At 42.6% G+C, this 21670-nt stretch overlaps 2 protein-coding genes and 1 pseudogene across 2 annotated transcripts; 2 read left to right on the top strand and 1 right to left on the bottom strand.

Moving 5' to 3' along the window:
• LOC148737333 (uncharacterized) overlaps positions 1-21670 on the top strand; it is a 381470-nt pseudogene that overhangs the window by 189260 nt on the left and 170540 nt on the right.
• Positions 10330-14754, top strand: LOC148737346 (uncharacterized). The gene is made up of 7 exons (XM_088747796.1): positions 10330-10354; positions 11128-11390; positions 12035-12149; positions 13041-13169; positions 13417-13539; positions 14134-14259; positions 14564-14754. Exons 1-7 carry the CDS (start codon positions 10330-10332, stop codon positions 14752-14754), a joined length of 972 nt encoding a protein of 323 aa, XP_088603922.1.
• LOC148737345 (uncharacterized) lies at positions 15892-16979 on the bottom strand. Its single transcript, XM_088748699.1, has one exon. It carries the CDS (start codon positions 16969-16971, stop codon positions 15901-15903), a length of 1071 nt encoding a protein of 356 aa, XP_088604825.1. The 5' UTR covers positions 16972-16979; the 3' UTR covers positions 15892-15900.

Below are 21670 nucleotides of genomic sequence, written 5' to 3'. Positions count from 1 at the left end.
AGTTGAACACCAACATAGCGCTAACACGCCTAAAACGCTTCAAAATGGCCTGAGACGCTCGGAATCAACAAAGAAAACAGCAAAGCAATAAGGTAAGCTCATTTTATTTCAAAACAAGACATTTTTTACTCTCTTTTAAGGCAAACCGATAACATCCCATACAAACCTTTAAAAATATAGAACGTTGCGCAACACGTTAAGAGTCACGTCCGCTTTTCTAGTGGTGAGCTTGGGCTGCCTGTGCACCTGCTGGTAAAATTACGCCTTTAGGGTTTGTTTTCATTTGGGCGACAACAGGGTAGCACCTAGAGAAGAGGGCTTCATTATTAGTTAAGCAATTGTCCAAAACAGAATCGCCTCGAGTTGAAAAGTCAACCAGCACTTTAATTTTAAACCAGATAAATTCGAAAGCTTTTCTAAATCAAGCCGGTTGAGGTCTACTCCACATAGCACTTATGAGTCCACTTGGTTGACGCTCGAGAAACTGATCTACAGTATATCCGTGACATATTCAATTAAGTCGTCTTCCTGGTATCTAGATCTTGGTGGATGATAAATACCACTCATCAGCATATGATGGCCCGATGGTAATTCAATTTCCAGACTTATGGACTCAAACAACTCCGATCTCGAGACCGATTTCACTTTTACATTTTTCCTCACATAAATCGCTACGCCTCCTTTCTCTTGCTTGTCTTTGTCTTTGTCTTTATCAAACCAGTTTCGATCCCTTCTGTGGATGGTATAATGGGATATAGCTACAACCGAGTCCGGCACGATCCTTTTTAAATGTGTTTCGGAAACAAAGCGGATGTCGATATCATTCGTAAATAAGTCAGCTTCAAGTGCCAGATTAGCTTTGATTCCATTCCGTGTCTTAGTCAAGCTGCAGATATTTAGAAACATGCATTTAGGGACCGCGCATATTTGTCTTCCGTAGTGGAATTAGTACTAGAGTTCTTAATTTGAGAACGTTTACTTCTTGTTAAGTTGTTGTGATTGCATCCGCGGCATATCGATGGGTGCTTCTCGACTGGGTTTTTGGCAACCAATTAAGGAATAGCACGCCGTATTGTTTTTTGTCCACCTCCAGGCTTAAGTGCTCATTATTTGGCACTTATGTCCAGGATTGAATGCAGGTGTTTTTTAGCAAATAATTCACATATATATGAATGAATTTTTGAACATTATCACACTACGTCATATTTGACTGAATTGTGCATTTGAGTGAACTTTTATCAGTGAGGATAATTTATCATGCCCATTTTAAAGACAAATCCTGGATATATCTGCTATTTTAGAGGAAGCTACAATTTGTATTCTCTCTTTTATAGTTCTCTTGTTCTCCATAAGATGGAGTAGTGTCTTAATTTTAAACATCAGAAGTGTTTCAAATAGATTTAATGCAGACATAATATTAATTGTAAGGTGACATTCTCAGCATTTATCAGTGAGGACAATTTAACATGCCCATTTTAAAGATAAATCCTGGATATATCTGCTATTCTAGAGGAAGCTACAATTTTCATTCTCTCTTTTATAGTTCTCTTGTTCTCCATAAGATGGAGTAGTGTCTCAATTTTAAACATCAGAAGTGTTTCAAATAGATTTAATGCAGACATAAGATTAAATGTAAGGTGACATTCTCAGCATGTTGCCTTGATTCCCTCGGCACATGAAGTTCACATAATTATTTTTTCTTCAAACCTTGACACTCAGTTTTTGCAAAATGCTTATAATAGAAGCTTAGAAATTTAAACATGTATCTAGAAATCAGTTTTCTGGTCATAGTTTCTATATATTGACTCACACATAATTTTTAAGACAGTACATCCTTCCAATTTTATCATATCATTTGTACTGTAGGGGTTAAGTTTTGCTTCTTTTTGGCTTTTGACAGAGAAATGTGTAAAGTTAAATAAGGCTAAGAAACGCGATTGTTATCAGGCTCCGTTTTAGACTCTGAATAAACTGTACCGCTAACATCATTGTGCATTTATAAACTTGACGAGAATTATTAAAGAGTGCTTATCCTGTCTGGAAGAGGGAAATAGGACAAAATGCTTTGAGAACCTGCGGAAGAGTTGAGTCCAAGAAGTGAAATTTGACGAACAGCGATTAACCGAGCGGCGGTAAATGCAAGAAGATGCATCCCTTGCACGAATTCGCCTTTGCAGAAAATACCGGAAAATGCATGCTTTCGACTGGATAATTCCAGTGAACATAACGTTCGAATGCGCAAAACGGTTGTAAATGGCAGAATACATGTTGTTTTCCATAGATTAACCGAACAACAATGAAAGGTCAAACGCTGGAAGATGTGTTTCCACGAATTACCTCAAATTTGCTATCGTAGAAATACATTGGAAAATGCATGCTTTCGACTGGATAATTCTTGTGAACATTTCATTCACCGGGTGAAAAATGGTTGCGAACAAGAGAAAACATAGTATTTTCTATGCATTATACGAAGTGCAAACTTTGGAAAACATTATATTTTCCTGTATTTACACACATTAACCTTCCCGGAAAATGCGTGTTTTCAGCTGTTAACTCTGGTGAATACGGTGTTGTTCACTCGGAAAATGTCAATGAACAAAAGGAAAACACACTGTTTGTGATACTGCGTTAACCGAGCGGTTAATGGCGGTAAATGAATTGGTTACCTGCATGCATTTACTGCGAAGGAAAACTACCGAATAATGGAACGAATACCGGGATTCACCGATGTGAAAACGCACAGAAAATGTCGGATTTTCCGTAGGCAAAACGCGGGTAAACGTTAGTAAATTGTCACGTTTTCCGTGAATTCAACTTTTGTTTTCAGTACGGTGAACGCTAGTTTTTTTGCCGTGTTGATTGACGGTCATGAAATAATTAGTTAGTTTAAAATAAGTTAGTTAGTTAGTTAGTCAGCTCAGTATGATTTAGTTATTCGTTTTTATTAAGAATGTCGTTACAATCTGAATGAATTCAAATTCCCAAGTTATTTACTACATAACCGTACAAAGGTTTGTTCGCTATGTCGTGAAACTCAAGGCCCTTATATTCCTTTCTTTATGGAATAAAAAATAAATTTTCCTTTCAAATGTAAGTTGCCGTCTCCCGTATAGAAAGACTAGTCTGGTTTTGCAAATTCGACATTGCTCGTTTTCCAAATTTCTGTTGATTTCAACTTTTGTTACCGCTTTATTTGATGTATCACTGCATCGTTCCATCCGCGATCGCTACACGTTTTGTTTTGCTACATGACACGCCAGTCAGTTTTAGGGAAAAGGTTCCATTTCATCCCATTTGATTGTTCCTTCAAGAATGTGTGACATGTCGGGGATGTCACGTACTGGTTATGGGACGGTTTGTGAGAAATCATGGGTTTCGGGCAGGCGGTTTTTCTGGTTTTCTCCCCTTCTCCCTTCCCCGCGCTTTGTCACTCGTACCAAATCTCTACCCGTCCACTATGGCGACCGAATATTCGCCGCGCTGAATCTAGCACTTGAAAACACTAACTATCGCCTGCAAGCAAGCTAAAGGCTGTCAGAATAATTGCTGTGTACTGGATTAGTTATTTCTCTCTGTCATCCCTTCGAGAGGGTTTTTCTTCTGTAATTCTAGATCCTTGTGATCTTTCTTTTTCATTCTTTCCACAATCATGCAAACTATCATTGATCCGCTGTGAAATGCATGCGCATACACTTGGGTCTCTCTTACGTTTTACCTGGAATAACTGTAATATTGACCGCCAATAAACGATGCAGATGCTATACAAGCACTATGGAAACACTCACAGTAATTTTCTCATAACTCGATCACTGCCCATATCCAGTGGAGCCCTGAGAAGATCTCGAACTTAATCAAAGGACTCCCTATGCATGGTTTATTCGATGTGTAGACGTTTCAAAGTAAGCAAGATTAAGTGATATGAATAATCAAGAATGGGATATATTGTTATGTAAAGCAACTTTGGAAATACGTATGGAAAATTTGTATTTTAATTATCAATATGAAGCAGTTGGGACTTAATGACGACATAATTTTTTTTCTGAAAAATCTTTTAACTAAGATGAACTTCAGTTATGAGGCTTTCTGAACAACAGCTCTCGATCAGGCCTGTAGGCTCCTCGAAGTTCCACTTTTCGTGAATAGCACTTGTTTGTTTTAATAATAAAAAAAGTGTTTGCGGCGGTGAAATAATAAGTTTCGTTTTATGTCTTTCGCAAGATTGATTCATGAACGATTTGCTGATGAAACGTTTGTCGGTTGCAAATTAGGGAGAAATAAGACAAGACGTAAAAGATTTATATGGAAAAACCTAAGCAATGTTTAACGGTGTAACCTTGCAAGTTGAAAGATGCATCATTTGGCAAAAAGTACACTAAATTATAGGATCTCAAAAAGTAGCCTATTCTTTCCAAAATTGTCTTCATAGAGACTTAAGGCTCCCATATTTACTGTTGCTGGGCAACCTGACGGATAAAGTGACAAGCACTAGCAAAATTTAACGACATTGCGACGGTGTGGACCAAACGCAGATGAGTGGAGGCATAGAATCTGCTCATCTAATAGGATGACCATGAGTTCAAGAGCGATGTTTACCATCATCACGCGTACGTTGTTTCATAAAACAACCTTCCACGTAGAGTTTTATAATTCAATAATTGTTAATGCACAATAAAGCGAAGGGAATATCTATAGCGGTTTCAAAGGCCTTTTTAAAACTAACCATTTTATATGCAAAAGTTTTATTTTCAACAAGTTGAGTTTTTTGTTGTAGATATTGTCGTCTAAACCAGTTTTTTCAAGAAATTGTTCCCACCAATAACGTAGCTCCGTTTTCTGCCTTTATAAGCACACAACCCACAATTCCTCTATTCGCTCCGACGAAGGGGTAACGCTCGAAACGTCAGCTTTTATAATCGTAACGGTGGACAATTTACCATTTCAACTTTGTTGATATATTCAAATTATTTCGTTACCCCCACCGACGCAGCCACAAACAGTTTCTTTAGAAACTATCAGCCTTTATTCATTTTTAAAGAAAAGATGCGGAAACTTCCGGTTTAAAATTTGTCATACGCAGTCGTTGGGTTGAGGCATTTGACAGTGCACTCTCCATATATCGGTAGGGCAATGTACAACTTCTCGTCGAGAGAAAGTTTTTCCTTTTTTCTTTCCTCATGAAAATTGTTTAGGGCAATATTCAACATTCATAGTTTGGTTGTTCTCCAATCCTCCTTTTTTGTGTCGCCACAAGCTACAACTGATTTCTGGCTAGACCGCCCGCGTGGACAGCGATCGAAAGTGTCGAGCGCGCTCACGAAATTCTCTCTTGCTACAAGTGAAAAGATGTACTTAGTCATTTCACAAACAAAATATGGAAACTTCACTTGGAATAAGAGGAGAACCTTCTCTTAGACTTTAATTTGCATATGAGAAAACTCACTAAATCGGAGAAAAGAATACTTAAACTGCAGGTGCAATCGGGCCGAAAAAAAAAGAAACCCTCAGCGAGAGCGACACTTAACAAAAGACTATGCCTCATTGAGGCTATGATCTCTAAAATTTTGTTCTAAAATTTCTCAGGAAATTTGGTCAGAATACCGCAGAGATATCAATTTGAATAATTAGGCTTTTTTATGTGCTTGCATTTTTACAGTTCAACTGAAAATTTCTTTTCTCATTTGATGCTGCTTGTAATTATTAAAACAGGTACACGAGGATTCCCTAAGGATAGAGAGTGAAAGGTGGAAATAACTGCCTGAGGAGAAAACTAACCAAATCTACTGTTTCAGAACACGTTAATTAATCTCACAGCGTCTCTGTGACGGGTGATGAAACATCCTTTATATATAACGACCACGTGTGATTGGCTAACACTTTTCTAGGAAGTGTAACCTTAATTGGTGGTACATCTCAATCAACAAACTCTTGTTAAGCTCTTCGGTTTCCTCAACAGCTCCTAAACATCGAAAGGATTTCCTTTCAGCTGGTTTTTTGCGGACATGGGAGTTTTTCTCCTCTTGTTCCCTATCTCTGTGGTTCTTTCCCTCGGACAATTTCAGTCCTGCCAAGATGGTATGTTTTTAAGCTGGCATTTTTGGATAAGAAACCTTTATTATTCTGCTCTTAATTGTTCAGCTAAGCAATATATCAACAACAAAAAAAAAGAAAAAAAAAAAGGAAACGCTTATTTCCGAGGACTAAAATTCTCGTATATAGGGGCCTAACTAACAAAATGGCTACTGAAACTCATCGTCCATTTTAATTTGCTGCTATCTTTTGTTCATTCAAAACTATTCTAGATTCTTTTTCACAATTTGTGAAGTGTGCTTGCAAAGTTTTTTAGTTATAACCGAACAACCTCCGCAATTACTGAATTCTTTTGTTATGTATTACGCAATTTTTCGAAGCCTAGTGCGTAAGTTTTTTCAAAGCTAATAACAACAACGAGAAAGTTGTTGCAATGCAGGCATAGCAATTATGTTTCCTATATTGCAAAAGGAATACTGACTGCGAATGACTGGGAACATGAAAACTTCTCACTGACAGGTGGCTAAGAGATAGACAACATAAATGTTAAGTAGGATTTGCACGCGCGCGTTATCATAGTAACTTTTAAGACAGGTGAGGAAAATGTGATTTGAAATATTGGGCACAAGTTGGGAGTTCATGATTGAAATTTCTTGCCTCGTTCATCACTGAACATTACTGGAAGTTATTGAGTTCTCTGGGCACGAATTATCTTCGGGGTTTGGGCTCGTCAAGGTACACTTTGCAATTTTCGGTATCATTATTATCAACTGTGAAGCTAGTTGTTTCAGGTGTCCCGCAGAAAGTAATTGCAAGGAAAAACAAAGAGAGATAAACTTTGTTTGAAGAAACCTGGGGCAACAGGGGTCAAAAGAAAAGAAAGAGAAGACTTATCTGGCTTTTGGGGGTCATACAATTCAATAACTCATTCAAGAGATCTTTTCGGCTCGAAAAAAAATAAAGAACACTTTTAATTTGATCTTGGTATCTTAATGAATATGTGTAAATAAGTGACTTAGCTTTATGGATTCTGTGCCTAATAAAGTATCTATCTATCTATCTATCTATCTATCTATCTATCTATCTATCTATCTATCAGTATAAGTACCAAGCGCTTGGAAGGCGAGTTTAACGACAACTGAGACCTTTAGAATTCATGACCCATGTCGCTATTTAAGAATGGCTGCCTGTAAGGATCGAGAATCGTCCGTCAGCGACCATTTTGGTGAATTGCTCATATTTTGCTCAACGATAGATACCCTTTGGTAAACTGTTTTCAAAACTCAAGTTTAAAAAATCCGACGAGTGTTAATTTTTCAGAAATTTGCCAAAATTTGAAAACGCGGTTTAAGTGCGGTTTTCCGCCTGGAAAATTGTCCAAAATTCACTGCAAAACCCAGGCTCCGTTGAAGGCTTAAAATGAATTCGGTTAACACCAAACTTCACACGTTTTAAGAAAAAGTCTTCCCATTCATTTGTGTTTTGTTAATTTTTTTAATTCCGTACACAGCTATATTGTGAATTTTTTTGGTCCCTTAAGCAACAAGTGCTGTACATGGGGCGAAAAATAGGTAAAATTTAACGCCATAAAAGTATACCTGGTACATAATTGTTTAAATTTTTAACTAGATATTGGTAATAAAATGTCATTATTCAATACCTGAGTAAGATTTGAGGCTTTGAATCGGAACGCTTCCATTTAAAAATACCACAGATGTTTGTGTCCTGAGCGAGCAAAGATATATGTTGTGTAAACAAACGCTAATCTAATTATTCCCTGCCAGGTAGAAAAAGATTTTGAAATCAACTTTAATTTTGGAAATTTTTAGCTATTATGCCACAAGATATTAGGAAAAAAGGAAATCATGCATTCAGAGTTGCGTGAGAGCAGAGAAAAAAAAATCAGTGTCGAAAATGTACATACGGTTGTTACATCGACACCATTATGCAAATTACTACCTCAGCTGTAAGAAAACTATGATATTTCTTGCTCATTTTCTTTTAACCATTTCGTTGAATTGCTCATATTTCGCCCAAAGAAACCTTTCAGTAAACCATTTTAAAAAATCACGTTTTTCAGTTCCAGCGATTCTTAACTTTTCATAAATTTACGAAAATCGGAAAACGCGATTTCAGGTTACCTGAGTTCAGGCTCCGCATGTCGCACAGTCAAAAATTAACTGCGAAAACCAAGCTCCGCTCAAGGTTTAAAATGAAATCAATCAACACCAAACTTCACACGTTGTAAGGAAAGCTATTCTTATTCAATTCTGATGTGTAAATTTTTTCGGGCACATCGATTTTGGGATTACTTAAGCCCTTGAAAGAACATCCTTACAGGCCACGCAAAATGGCGTTGAAAAACGGGTGATATTTCGCGCGAAAAAAATTTAGCTGTTACCTGACCTTTTGGATTTTCAACAATACATTCGTCAAACATTGCTATTTACATTCACTGTGCAATTTTTGATGCTCTGAATCGCATTGCTTCCTTTCGAAAATGTCAGAAGTGTTCGTGACCTAAGCGAGCAAAATGACGCAAAGTGTGTAGACAAATAACTAGGTAATTTAACCATCTGAGTTTTTAAATATCCAAATTAAATTCGGTCCTCGTTGTAGTGACTTATAGCTTGTAAAATGTAAAGAGACAGGTCAAAAATTTTGCAAGATGTTTGATAAGGCTCTCCAAAACATTTTTGGGCTGAAAAATCTGCAAGTGAAGTACACATTACATTACCACCTTCTCACATTCAAGTAATGCAAAAGATACTTTCGAAAGAAGCTATTTAAGACTTGATTCCACACTGACAATCTAAATACTTTTTATCTTTTACAATGAAAACTCATTTTCTGTAAGTATAAATACAAAGAAAGGCGTCTTATGACCTTCAAAGTAATTTAATACAAGAGAACAGGTCTTATTCTCCTGGTAATTATTAATGTCACGCAACGTAACGTAATTGCAAACATTTTGGGGGTGCTTGAACATACGCGCGTTAAAACCGCAACTGAAAGGACGACGTCGTTAAATTAGAGAAAGAAATCCCGCATTAAAACATGAGCAGATTGAAATGTAGGTTGAATACTCCCACATCCGTGAGTTTGCATATTTCGGCTACTAGATGAGTAAATTTCATTACTGACGTGAAGACCAGAAAAGAAAAGTGAGGGTCAATACCGGGATGATTAAAAGAATAACAAAACAAAACGCAAAAACTTCTGATCCGGCCTACGTGCATTTTAAAAAAATAAGATAACTACTAACTAACGATTAGGAACGATACGCCGTTCATTCGTTTCTTCCTCACTTTCCTATTCTTCTAAACAAAAGAGAAAGTCAGCATCATGATGACTTTTGGCAAGTACATTTGCTGACAATCTCTTTTAGTAGAGCCAAGTACGGGGCCTTTTTACGAATGGGCTTTGATGGTATATTGAGGCCAAGATCTTCACACATGTGCTGCAACATGGGTAGCCTCAAGATTTTCAAAGAGTACTTTAGCGCCATTTCACAAAGATCGTACTGGTCGTAGATCAGGGGATAGTCAAGTTGTATTGACGTGAAAGTCTCCTTTGCCTCGCTAAAATTACTCTCCTCCTGAGCTTCTCGGATATCAGCGTCATCAGCATCTCATTGGCGTACTAACGCACTCTGTCCTGAGAAGAAAGAGGTGATCTGGGTAGTTGTGAGGAATTCCGATGACTGGAAAAGTCGTGCACCATGGGTGCCCCGGGCACGCCGCATATCTCGAGCAACTACCTCAGCGTCAAGTTTGTGGCCTGTCGTCTGCCCTATTCGAAATTTAGACAGAAGGTACGACTTTTATTTTTCGTTGAATCTGTAAGCCTTCTTTATTACTCTGAGAGCCCAGTCTTCTTTCAGAGAAACACGAGAATCTTCCTTTCCCACAGTATACTGGGTATAATGACGCACTATCCTTTGCCCTTTGAAGTAAATCTGAGATTGAAGTGTAAAAGTGTTATCGTGTGGTTATCAGACCTTGAGTGAAGTTTTTGTTTTTTTCAGTCTTTGGTATAGTTCTGACAGCCCATTTAGAGTCTCATGTGGTGCGTGTTTGCTAGGATCGGACGTCGGTTATGGTAAATAGAAATAATTGGCATTGGTAAACTGAACTGCTTGTACAGAATGCTGTTCTCCCCCTGCATTCTCAGGAATTATTGATCAATATATACATATTATCTCTCTATATATGAAAAACAACCATTGAATTGTTTAAGAGTCATTCAACAAACTGAGCAAGAGATATCAGTTTTCCTACAGCTGAGGTCGTAATTTGCATAATGGTGATCGATGTAACAACCGTAGGTATATTCTCGACGCTGATTTTATTTTCTCTTTGGTCTCACGAAACTCTGAATGTATGATTTCCCTTTTGCCTAATATCTTGTGGCATACCAGCCAAAATTTCCAAAATTAAAGTTTATTTCAAAACCTTTTTCTACCTGGCAGGGAATAATATGATTAACGTTTGTTTACACAACACATATCTTCTGCTCGCTCAGGACACAAATATTCGTGGTATTTCCAAAAGGAGGCGTTTCGATTCAAAGCACAAAATTTTACTCGGGTATTGAATGAGGACATTTTACTACGAATATCTAGTTAAAAAGTTAAAAAATTATGTACCAGGTATACTTTTATCGCATTAAATTTTACCTACTTCTCGCCCCATGTACAGCACTTTCTGAGGGTGTTGCTTAAGGGACAAAAAAAAATCACAACGTTGCTGTGTATGGAAAAAATGAACATAACACAAATGAATGGGAAGCCTTTTTCTTAATACATGTAAAGTTTGGTGTTAACTGAATTCATTTTAAGCCCTCAACGAAGCTTGGGTCTTGCAGTGAATTTAGGACAATTTAACAGGCGGAAAATCGCACTTAAACCGCGTTTTCAAATTTTCGCAAATTTCTGAAAAGTTAACACTAGTCGGAACGTTTAAACTTCATATTTGAAAACAGCTTACCAAAAGGGTATCGTTGGGCAAAATATGAGCAATTCACCAAAATGGTCGCTGACGGACGATTCTCGATCCTAACAGGCAGCCATTCTTAACTTTTAATGATTTGTATTTTTAGATCAATGCCGTATATTAGCCTTTCCATCCACTCTGTTCTTCGTGGGAGAACGTCTCATCAACCACACCATAGCAAACATCAGTGTGATTGACAGAGATACATGTGAATATCGTTGCTACCTGGACTATAACTGCGTCAGTGTTAACTTTTATTTTGGAGAAAATGGAACAGAAGCACACAACTGTGAACTGAATAACTCAACAGCTAAAGAGTACGAGGAGGATGTGGTAAAAGCAGTGAACTATGTTTATCATGGAACTAAGGTACATGGACGAGCTGTTAATTAAATGTCAATTGCACCTCTCTCTGTTTAGGTCATTCATGAGAGCTGAGGGGTACTTTCATCTATTACTTCTTATTTTTACATAATTTTCACCGCGTGCTAGCGTCGTTACGGATCTTTTGTAAATAAGCAGTCACCAAAAACAAAAATCCTCTCAGTGCCTTGAGGAAACCTAACTCTATTAAAAGTAGCAAGTACTTTTTCGTATTCATTTTAGAAACCATGCTCACCAGCCTTGAGTAAACAATTGATCAATCTCTTTTTTCTAACAAAGATAATTACAACCTTGCTTCTAATAAGAAAATTCTTGTGAGTAAAGGTAAGTGTAATGGTCATTTTAAGGCATAACTGCACGAGGCAGTTTTATTCCTTCGTATTCGAAGTTTAAAAACAATCGAAAGAATTAGATCCATCAAATGGCTCAGAAGATGCTCACAACTATGGACATAATGACAGAGTTGAGCTAGGACAGGAGTTACTAAGTGCAGTACTCTACTCTTTAAATCCTGTCCAAGGACGCCCCTTCTCGATTTATTTTTCGCGCTCAAGTTCTCGGCGAAATGTAGGAGAGGGCTGTGAAGATAGTAGACAACTATTTGTGACATGCTTTTCTTTTCTTTTAAGAATTTTTGCCATCCATCACCATGCCAAAACAACGGCACTTGCCAGTCGGGATTTACAAAAAAACGATATCGATGTTTATGTGCGTCTGGATTTATTGGCAACGATTGTGAAGAGGGTAAGACTTAAAATGATAAAAATCAACTTTGTAACTGATTGAAACACAGTGGTCCATTTCTTCGGATGGTTTAAGATTCAAAATCAGCTGTTCTTATTTCACGTGTTAAATGTGACTTAGTGAGGGAAAAGGTGGGTAGGGGTGCAATTTCAATAAACTTCTCTTTTCCTCATTTCTGGGTATTGTGTCTTGTTTAGAGTGAACAGGAATGAACTAGAGCCAGTTCCATTAGTTATAAAATTAGTTATAAAATTCGTATTATTCTCTAGATATCCTTCAGTGCAGTCGTTTGACATCTATAAGAGCTCAAGCCACCTCCATTAGGACCAACCTATTTCAGGCATTCAGTGGAAAACTAAAGCAATGGATTTAAACTCTCCTATCCGCAGAACCGCCACTTTTCACTCGCTAGCTTCGTCACACGCATCTAATGACAAATAGCAAAACTCTTTACATTAGTACCCCTCTTAAGACCTTAATTCTTAAGTATTTTGGTGAAAGATTTGTCGTTTCTATTTCAGAAATCAACGAGTGTTGATCATACTCATACTCACAACCGCAACAATAAAAACGCCAATAGTTAAAATGCCAAAGGATCATTCAAGTGCATTTGTAATCCTTGTTTCAGCGGGGATATTGACAATTGCCCAAGTAATGAGCGTTGTTCAGAGCATGATGGCTAATCCAAACTAACCTATGGTAGAAAAAAACCTTTCCTAATCCTAAATATGAGGTAATTCGACTATCATATTTGAGATAATAAGCCCTTTTCCCGTCAGCACTGGATTAACATGCGGCAGAAGCGGTTTTCCTTTGCAAATTAGCAACTTCCTTTCCCCATCCCCTCCTTCTTTTGATAATAACAATCATGGGTACTGTTCGTTGATTTAGTTTCAGACAGCGACAAGTGTGTTACAAGAACCCACAACTGCGGCAAGAACGCCAACTGCACAAACACCAAGGGATCTTACAACTGCTCTTGTAATACTGGATTCAGCTGGGATATAGACAAGTGCACAGGTATTTATTTCTAATTAGCATTGTTCAGAGCATGATGCCTACTCCTAACTAGCCTTTGGTAGAAATACGCGTTTTAAAATCCTAATTATAAGTATCAGGTTTCAAATATTAAGCCTTTCTCCCTGCAGAACTGGATTAACATGCGGCAGAGTCGGTTTTCCATTGCAAATTGGCAACTCCCCTCCCCCACCCACCTCCTTGTTGTGAAGATAAAAATCATAGGTATGGTCACATGATTTCATTTCAGACATCGACGAGTGTGATAAAAAAACCCACAACTGCAGCAAGAACGCCAACTGTACAAATACCGAGGGATCTTACAACTGCTCTTGTATTCCTGGATTCAGCGGGGATGGACATCAATGCCAAGGTATAAACTAGCAGAGCATGATCTTGTTTAACAGATATAATTCCGTATGTTTTCATTTCTGCTTAAGAAGGACCCTGAACGATATAGACAGAGCTACTCGATTCATAACAATAGCATTTTAGCTGCAAACGTAAGTACTGAGTACCTGACATGACATAATATAAGATACGTACATTTATGTCTTCTTCTTGGAGGTTAGAGTGAGTTTGAGCCACCCTCCAATGTTAAGGTAAAGTATGTTCACGAGGCAAGTGGTTCAACAGACCTGCACTTAACTCCGGCTTCCATAGCATGAAGCGACCAGGAGTATTTCTACTCCCTCATGGATGGGATGCAAGGTTACCCCATAAAGTTCCCCCCCCCCCTCCCGTATCAAATTCGCCGGTACCCATTTAAACACCTGGGTGAAGAAAGGCACCATGAGAGTCAGAGTCGAGCACACTAAATATGAGGCCACCACACCTCTCACATTGAGTGTAAGGTTAAAAGCTTCTTTTCCTTAGACCACACTCAGATTGGAAGCCCAATTTCAATACCTTCCTGGTTGTTATTCTTTAATACTGTAATTGATGAGGGCTGATGATTTAATTTCAGACATCGACGAGTGTTCTCAAAACAGCCACAACTGCAGCAATGGAACTGCCACTTGTAATAATACTAAGGGATCATTCAAGTGCTCTTGTAAACCAGGACTCAGGGGTGACGGAAACAATTGCACAGGTACCGAATAGTATTCACAACATAACGCTTTGTCATATCAGTCCAAAAATCTTATAGAAATATCTGAGACAAAGCCAATCAAGATGATACTATGATATTGGAGCACTTCCTCCTCCCTTTTATCCCTGCAGCCTCAGTGTATGAGTATGGTCCGTTGACTCCATTTCAGACATTGATGACTGTCTTAGCGATACCCATAACTGCAGTAAGGACTGTGCCACTTGCAAAAATATCGAGGGATCGCTCCTCTGCTCGTAATTTTTTGTTTGTCACGACACTAAACACAACTGTTACTTTACTTCAGACATCGACGAGTGCGCCGAAAATATCCACAATTGTAGCAAGGACAACGCCACTTGTTCTAATAGCAAGGGATCGTTCAACTGCTCCTGTAATCCTGGTTTCAGAGGTGATGGATATAACTGCGCAGGTATTTCATATTATCATTCCATGGATTTTCTCCCCATTTTCATTGGCTGGGAGCCTACCGTGTGACCTGCAAGTAACTGCCTACAAATGATGGTCTGCTCATGCGTACTACCGTCTAACTCCATTTTTGCTGCAGATAATATTCTGTTCATGCGCAATAGTAACCATGCTCTTGTGGTCGCTCTTGTGGTCGCTCTTGTAGTCGCTCTTGTGGTCGCCCTTGTGGTCGCTCTTGTGGTCGCTCTTGTGGTCGCTCTTGTGGTCGCTCTTGTGGTCGCTCTTGTGGTCGCTCTTGTGGTCGCCCTTGTGGTCGCTCTTGTGGTCGCTCTTGTGGTCGCTCTTGTGGTCGCTCTTGTGGTCGCTCCTGTGGTCGCCCTTGTGGTCGCTCTTGTGGTCGCTCTTGTGGTCGCTCTTGTGGTCGCTCTTGTGGTCACTCTTGTGGTTGCTCTTGTGGTCGCTCATGTGGTCGCTCTTGTGGTCGCTCTTGTGGTCGCTCTTGTGGTCGCTCTTGTGGTCGCTCTTGTTGTCGCTCTTGTGGTCGCTCTTGTGGTCGCTCTTGTTGTTGCTCTTGTGGTCGCTCTTGTGGTCGCTCATGTGGTCGCTCTTGTGGTCGCTCTTGTGGTCGCTCTTGTGGTCGCTCTTGTGGTCGCTCTTGTGGTCGCTCCTGTGGTCGCCCTTGTGGTCGCCCTTGTGGTCGCTCATGTGGTTTTTTTATGTTTAAGGCGGACGGCCAGGCTCCCGTGAGGGCGGTGCAATGCCTGCCGACCTAAATGTCTAATCCAAACCCGCCGCCAGAGTGCAAGGGCTTGAGGGTTGGGACCGCCATAAACGGAGGGCCCACCAGGACGCCAAACTCGCTGGGGGATCGAACCCCACCTCCCAGGTTAATCACACACTTTCAAAGATTAAACTCCCATGCTCAGATTAGTGATAATGGTTAGTCAAAGCACCAAAATACCACACTCACGCATGCCCGCTGACACACTTACCTACCACAGTAGGGACAAAAGCAAACAAAAACATGGACAAAACATGAATAGAACAGAACCACTGTGCAGTACACCAATGAAGGAGACCCAGCACAAGTGGCTACATGACAGACACAACAGGACTGAAACGGAACAAAACCCCTGTGCAGTACACCAATGAAGGAGACCCAGCACAAAAGGCAACATGACGGACACAGGAACACACGGGGGAGAAGGGGGAGAACTAAAGATTGAAGACCAGAGAGTTGCCTGAGACAGAAGCAATAACGCCACGAGCGCACCACTGTCTGTGGAAGAAGCGACGACGTCTGCTAGATTTGCACCGCCTGAAGGCTAGAGGTAGGTAAAACTTCAAGCGGGCTTTAATGGACGCAATCACCGCAACGGCACCAGGACGAACATTACGGAACCGGTAATCGTTCCTACACAACCAAATAGAGTACTTAGAAACATTAAGAAGGTAGACGAAACCCCAAGGGACAGAAATCAATTCACTCGTCTTAAACCCGAAAAGAACATGACGTAAAAGAATGACAGGACTCATAGGGGAGAAAACGAACAACAAAGACTGGACCCAGGAGAGAACACTCTGAGCAAGCGGACAGTAGTAAAACAGATGCTCAAGTGACTCAACCTGGGGACCGCAAAAACAGAACGGAGAAACCGACAAACCAAAAAGAGAGAGACGCCGAGCGGTGTACAGAACGCCATGCGCAATCTTCCAGTTAAGGTCGGTGACACGACGATCCAGGTCGAACATAGACAGGGTACGCCACGTGGCAGGCCAATCAAGATTAGGGAATTGAAGTTCATACTTGTACACACAACGGGGCTGGACCATGTTCTCAGAAAGGAGATACAAATAGCATGACTTAGAAGACATGCTGACAACTGGGGAACAGACCAAAGGAGACGAAGAAGCATAAACAAGGCAATCCCAGGACGTGGCAAAAGACCCATCAAGTTTCCGCCACGCTAGGATCAGAGACTGGTAGAATGGTGGCAAGGCTCTAGAGTCAACAGAAAAAGGGCGAGAAAACGCTACGAGAGGAGAGACACCAAGGACAGACTGAAACCAAAACGACATCAGTGAGACCCAACTGGAGGGAGAGGAGGCAAACCTCCTCACCCATTGACCCAGAAGAGCCCACACCTTGAAGCGAACACTGACCACTGAAAAACCACCAAAAAGAGCTGGCTGCACTACTGCAGCGCGGGCGACGAGCTCCCGCTTGCCAGACCAAAAGAATGAAAACACAAGTCGAGTAAGCTCCGTCTCCACCCAAGCCGGCATGTGGATGAGTGACGCCACATACCAGACCCGGGAGAGGGCGAGAGCATTAATAACGAGAGCCTTGCCGCGAAAGGTCAGAACACGTGAACGCCAGGATTTGAGAACATGGTCCACCGCAGAAATGCGCGGGCGCCAATTATCCTCTTCCAGGTTACCAGGACCGATAAACACTCCAAGGACCTTGAGTTTCGAAGGTGTCCAATCGAAAGGGACGGGGGAGTCCGTACGGCCCCGCCAACCGCCCAACCAAAGGCCCTTGGACTTTCCGAAATTGATCTTTGACCCGAACGCCCGCTCATACTGATGATAAACTTCCAGAGCAGCTTTGATCCCATCGTCGGATGTTAAAATTAACGACGTGTCGTCAGCATACTGAGATATGGGGGATAGTGGGGGACACCCCGGGAGGGAAAGGCCAACGATACGGGGGTTGGAGCGAATACTACAGGCAAGGACCTCCGAAACCAAAACGTACAGCAGAGGAGACAGGGGACACCCCTGCCGGACACCTCGCGAGAGACCGAAAAACGGTGTCAGATGACCATTTACATTAATGGCACTTTGGACCTGCCTGTAGAACAAGTCTACCCAAGCAATGAATTGGGGGCCGAAACCCATGGTGACAAGGGTAGATCGCAGAAAGCCCCAATCCACCCGGTCGAAGGCCTTTTCTTGGTCGAGGGATAAGATTGCAACCGCGGTGCCCGTAGACTCCGCATAACTCACAACATCACGGAGAAAGGTGACATTCTCCCCTATGAACCGACCCGGCACTCCACACGTCTGGTCCCGGTGCACGACCAGGTGAATGACACGGAGGAGCCGGCCAGCAATGGTTCGTGATGCCAGTTTATAGTCGACATTCAACAGCGAAATGGGACGCCAATTCTTTGGATCAAGACGATCCCCCTTTTTAAAAGACAACGAGATCACACCTCTACGCTGAGAGAGAGACAAAGAACCGGAGGAAAAACAGTCGTTAAGAACAGCTACGAGATCAGCACCGACTACGTCCCAGAAACGAAGATAGAACTCCGCTGGAAGGCCATCCAGGTAAGGAGCCTTGTTCCGCTTCATGCCCTTGAGAGCCTCATAGACCTCGAGGGGGGTGAGGAGGCCCTCACAACTATCAGCCCGATCTCGCGGAAGGACAGAAGACAGATTACCCAAAAGAGAAGATTGGATCAAAGTGTCAGTAGGAGAAGCCGTATATAAGTCGGAATAGAAAGAGCCGAGAGTGGCACACAAAGCAACAGAAGAAGAAACAATAGAGCCACCGGGCTCTCTCAGCGCAGAGATGCGGCGGTCAGCAGACCGCTTCTTTTCCAGGCGGAAGAAATAGGCCGAGGAGGACTCACCCTCCTCAACCCACTTAACTCTTGATCGCACTTGAGCACCCTTGGCAACGTAGGTGTCCATAGCTGCCAGATCCGCCAGCGCAGATCGGTAAGGGCCCGCGCAGGAGGTCATGCCAGCATCCAGCTTGGCCCGAAGATGATCGATCAAGCGAACGAGGGCAGCCCTCGATGCAGTTGTTTGAGATGACTTTTTGCGACAGTACCTGATGGTAAGGCCTTTTATCCGACCTTTCCCGCGGTCCCACCATTTGGCGAGAGAGGGGAAGCCAGGAAGGGTACGACGCCACGAAATCCACTCTTCCCTAACGAGCTGGCAATATTCCGGGTCATCTAACATGGATGTGTTCAGTTTCCAGTAGCCTGGCCCAGGTGGGACGACGTCGGGAACAGAGACAGACAGCACTACTGCACTGTGGTCCGAAAAGGGGCAGCAGTACATAGCGCAAGAGGACACCGATGGGAGCCAGGCAAAGGGCACCCCAAACAGATCAATGCGCGACGCCAAACTGCCATCCCACCTGGTCCAGGTGAAACCCGAGGAGGAGGGATGGAGGTAACGCCACACATCCATAACACAACATGCCTCGAAAAGCTGGGCCAGCGAAGAGGAACTGTCTCTGTATGAACTTGCAGGTTCCGAACCACGCCGGTCAAGGGCTCGGTCAAAGACGGCGTTGAAATCCCCAGTAAGCACAGTAGGGACAGATGGATCGACTTTTGAATGGAGGTCATCAAGGAATTTATTCCGCGCAGGGTTACAGTTAGGGGCATAGACACAGACCACACGGAAGACTTTGCCAAAGAGAGAGAATTCACATTGCAGATAACGACCATCGGCAGACCAGGAGTTTAGAACCACACGAGTGAACAGAACCAGGAGCCAACACAGACGAAAAGCCGGATGATGAAAACCACAAAGAACACTCAGCCAGAGTGACACAATGAGTCTCTTGCAGGCAGACAACATCAACCTTCACGGGGAGGGAACGCAACCACTGCAGAAAGCCAAACCTTTTAGACTGGTCCCGCAGACCATTACAGTTTAAGGTAAGGATGGAAAGAGCCATCACTGCGCACAAAAGGGAAGCCATCATGCTTAGGTCTTCTTCTTACCGCCCGAGGACCTCTTGCCAGCCTTACCCAATGCTGCTGCAGATGGTTTTGCAAGCTTCTTACGCCGGGACAAAGCCGACGTAGCCGGAGGTTCTGGATCCGGGTCTTGGGGGGTTGACTCAGAACCAGCGTCCGATGCAGGTCTCTTACGAGTAGCCATGGCCGGAGCTGTATCCATTTCGGAAAGCTCGTCGGCCAGGGCCAAAGAGCTAACATTATTCTTACTGGTACCTTTACCACTAGTAGAGCCTTTTTTGGCATTCTTATCCTCTTTACTATTTACTTTAGCAGGGACCACACTTGCAGTTTCCCCTTTACTAGATAAATTATCAGTAGCGCTACCGTGATTAACGTTAACTACACTAATTGAATTAGGGCCACTGTCAGTACCACCATTTACTTCATTACTAGACACTAGTTCACTATCATTATTTTCAGTTGACCCAGAAGGGGTCTTACCCGAGGCGTCTGCCCCTCTAGTTTGCTCATCATTCGGAGCCTCACTATTTCCTTTACAATTACTGACATTACTCTCTGACCCAGTCCGAGGAGAAATATCAGTATTAGCGCTGGCATTGGTTAGATACTCAGCGAACTCAACCTCTTGTGGGGCACTATCAGCAAGTTGTCTAACAAAACTATTAGCTGCAACAGACAGCATTTGGACTGCCTGGGTAGCATAAGCCTCATCCTCAAAGAGAGGAGCACCCGACACCGAGGCCTGGGTACTAGCCGCTATCCCATCGGCCACAGGGTAACCACTGGCCGGGGGGACGACAGGAATCTGTGCCTGCACCAGTTGGCCGCTGGAGTCCAAAACAGGGGTGCCCAACTCCATGCCTGACACCTGGGAGGCCGCTTCACCCACCAAGGGTTCGGCTTCACTATCACCATCGACAGCGTCTTCGCACTCGATATCACCAGCCGCCTCAGCAGCATCGCCCTCATCAATGTCACCCCCATCATCGCCAGCCCCTTCCTCCCCACCAGCGCTACCAACCGGGGCCCCAGGGGCCACTGGGGGGCCTGGGGAAGGTTCCATGCAGATGTACACTCCCTAGCAAAATACCCCGCCTTGTGGCAGCGGCGGCACTTCCCCTTATCAGGGCACTGCTTTGCCGCGTGTCCAACTTGTCTACAAATATCGCATCGCAAAGGCTGGTCACGGTACCACACCTTGCAGCGAATACCCCCGATGGAAATGAAACGAGGGATTTTTTTTTTGACAACCATTCTGACAAGACGGCAGCCAGTAGAGACTGACGGCTTGCCAGGCCACATTTGATGGCGGACAGACTTGATCTCACCATAGCTTGAAAGCGCGTTCTTAACTGATTCCACTGGGCCCTCATAAGGAAACCAGTGGACGACGACCATACTAACTTGAGGGGGTGGTGGGGGGGGGGGAGAAATGACCTCACATTCGACCCCATTAAGAACCACCGACCCACATTCCTGATAGTGGAACATAGCTAACGCACCCTTTTCATCATCAAAAGTCACCCTGGCAATAAAACCGGGGCACTGCTGGATAGACACAACTTTAGCAACATGCCCAGTTTGCTCTTGGAAGTGGGCATCTATATAACTAATTATTTGTGTGGAACTTGTCCCATTAGGGAACAAATTACAACGTATGTCAATGGTTCTTTGGAAACCAACCATAATTAAGATTTTGTAGTGCCCAGAACTCAACAAGAAACGTGAGTTCGGCCCCACGCAACACAGCCCAAAACTGGATGGGCGACCGAAAAATTTTGTTTCGCCGAAAACACACCGGAAAAATCGGAAAACGCCGAACACCCGGAAACCACGGTCGAGAAAGGCCGAAGAAAGGACCGAAAAAACCCTCCGAAATCGGCTCGAAGCCGGAAATCGGCAGGGTTGCCGAAGAAGTCCGAAAAACGCCGAAAGATAAAAAGGCGAAAGAGGACCAAAATCAACCAAAAGACAAATACTCACAAGAGTCCGTGCCCCAAGAGTGATCCCGCGCAGAATCCCAAAGTAGAGTGAATACTGTGGAGGTGAAGGAGTAAATCCTGGGCCTCATTAGTGCAGTGCTCTTGTGGTCGCTCTTGTAGTCACTCTTGTGGTCGCTCTTGTGGTCGCTCTTGTGGTTGCTCTTGTGGTCGCTCTTGTGGTCGCCCTTGTGGTCGCTCTTGTGGTCGCTCATGTGGTCGCTCTTGTGGTTGCTCTTGTGGTCGCTCTTGTGGTCGCTCTTGTGTGAA

Source organism: Stylophora pistillata, chromosome 2 (genome assembly GCF_964205215.1).
Source record: "Stylophora pistillata chromosome 2, jaStyPist1.2, whole genome shotgun sequence".
In the NCBI taxonomy this organism is placed as follows: domain Eukaryota; kingdom Metazoa; phylum Cnidaria; class Anthozoa; order Scleractinia; family Pocilloporidae; genus Stylophora; species Stylophora pistillata.
The sequence above is the reverse complement of the archived record's forward strand: the minus strand, read 5'-3'. Positions and strand labels throughout refer to the sequence as shown.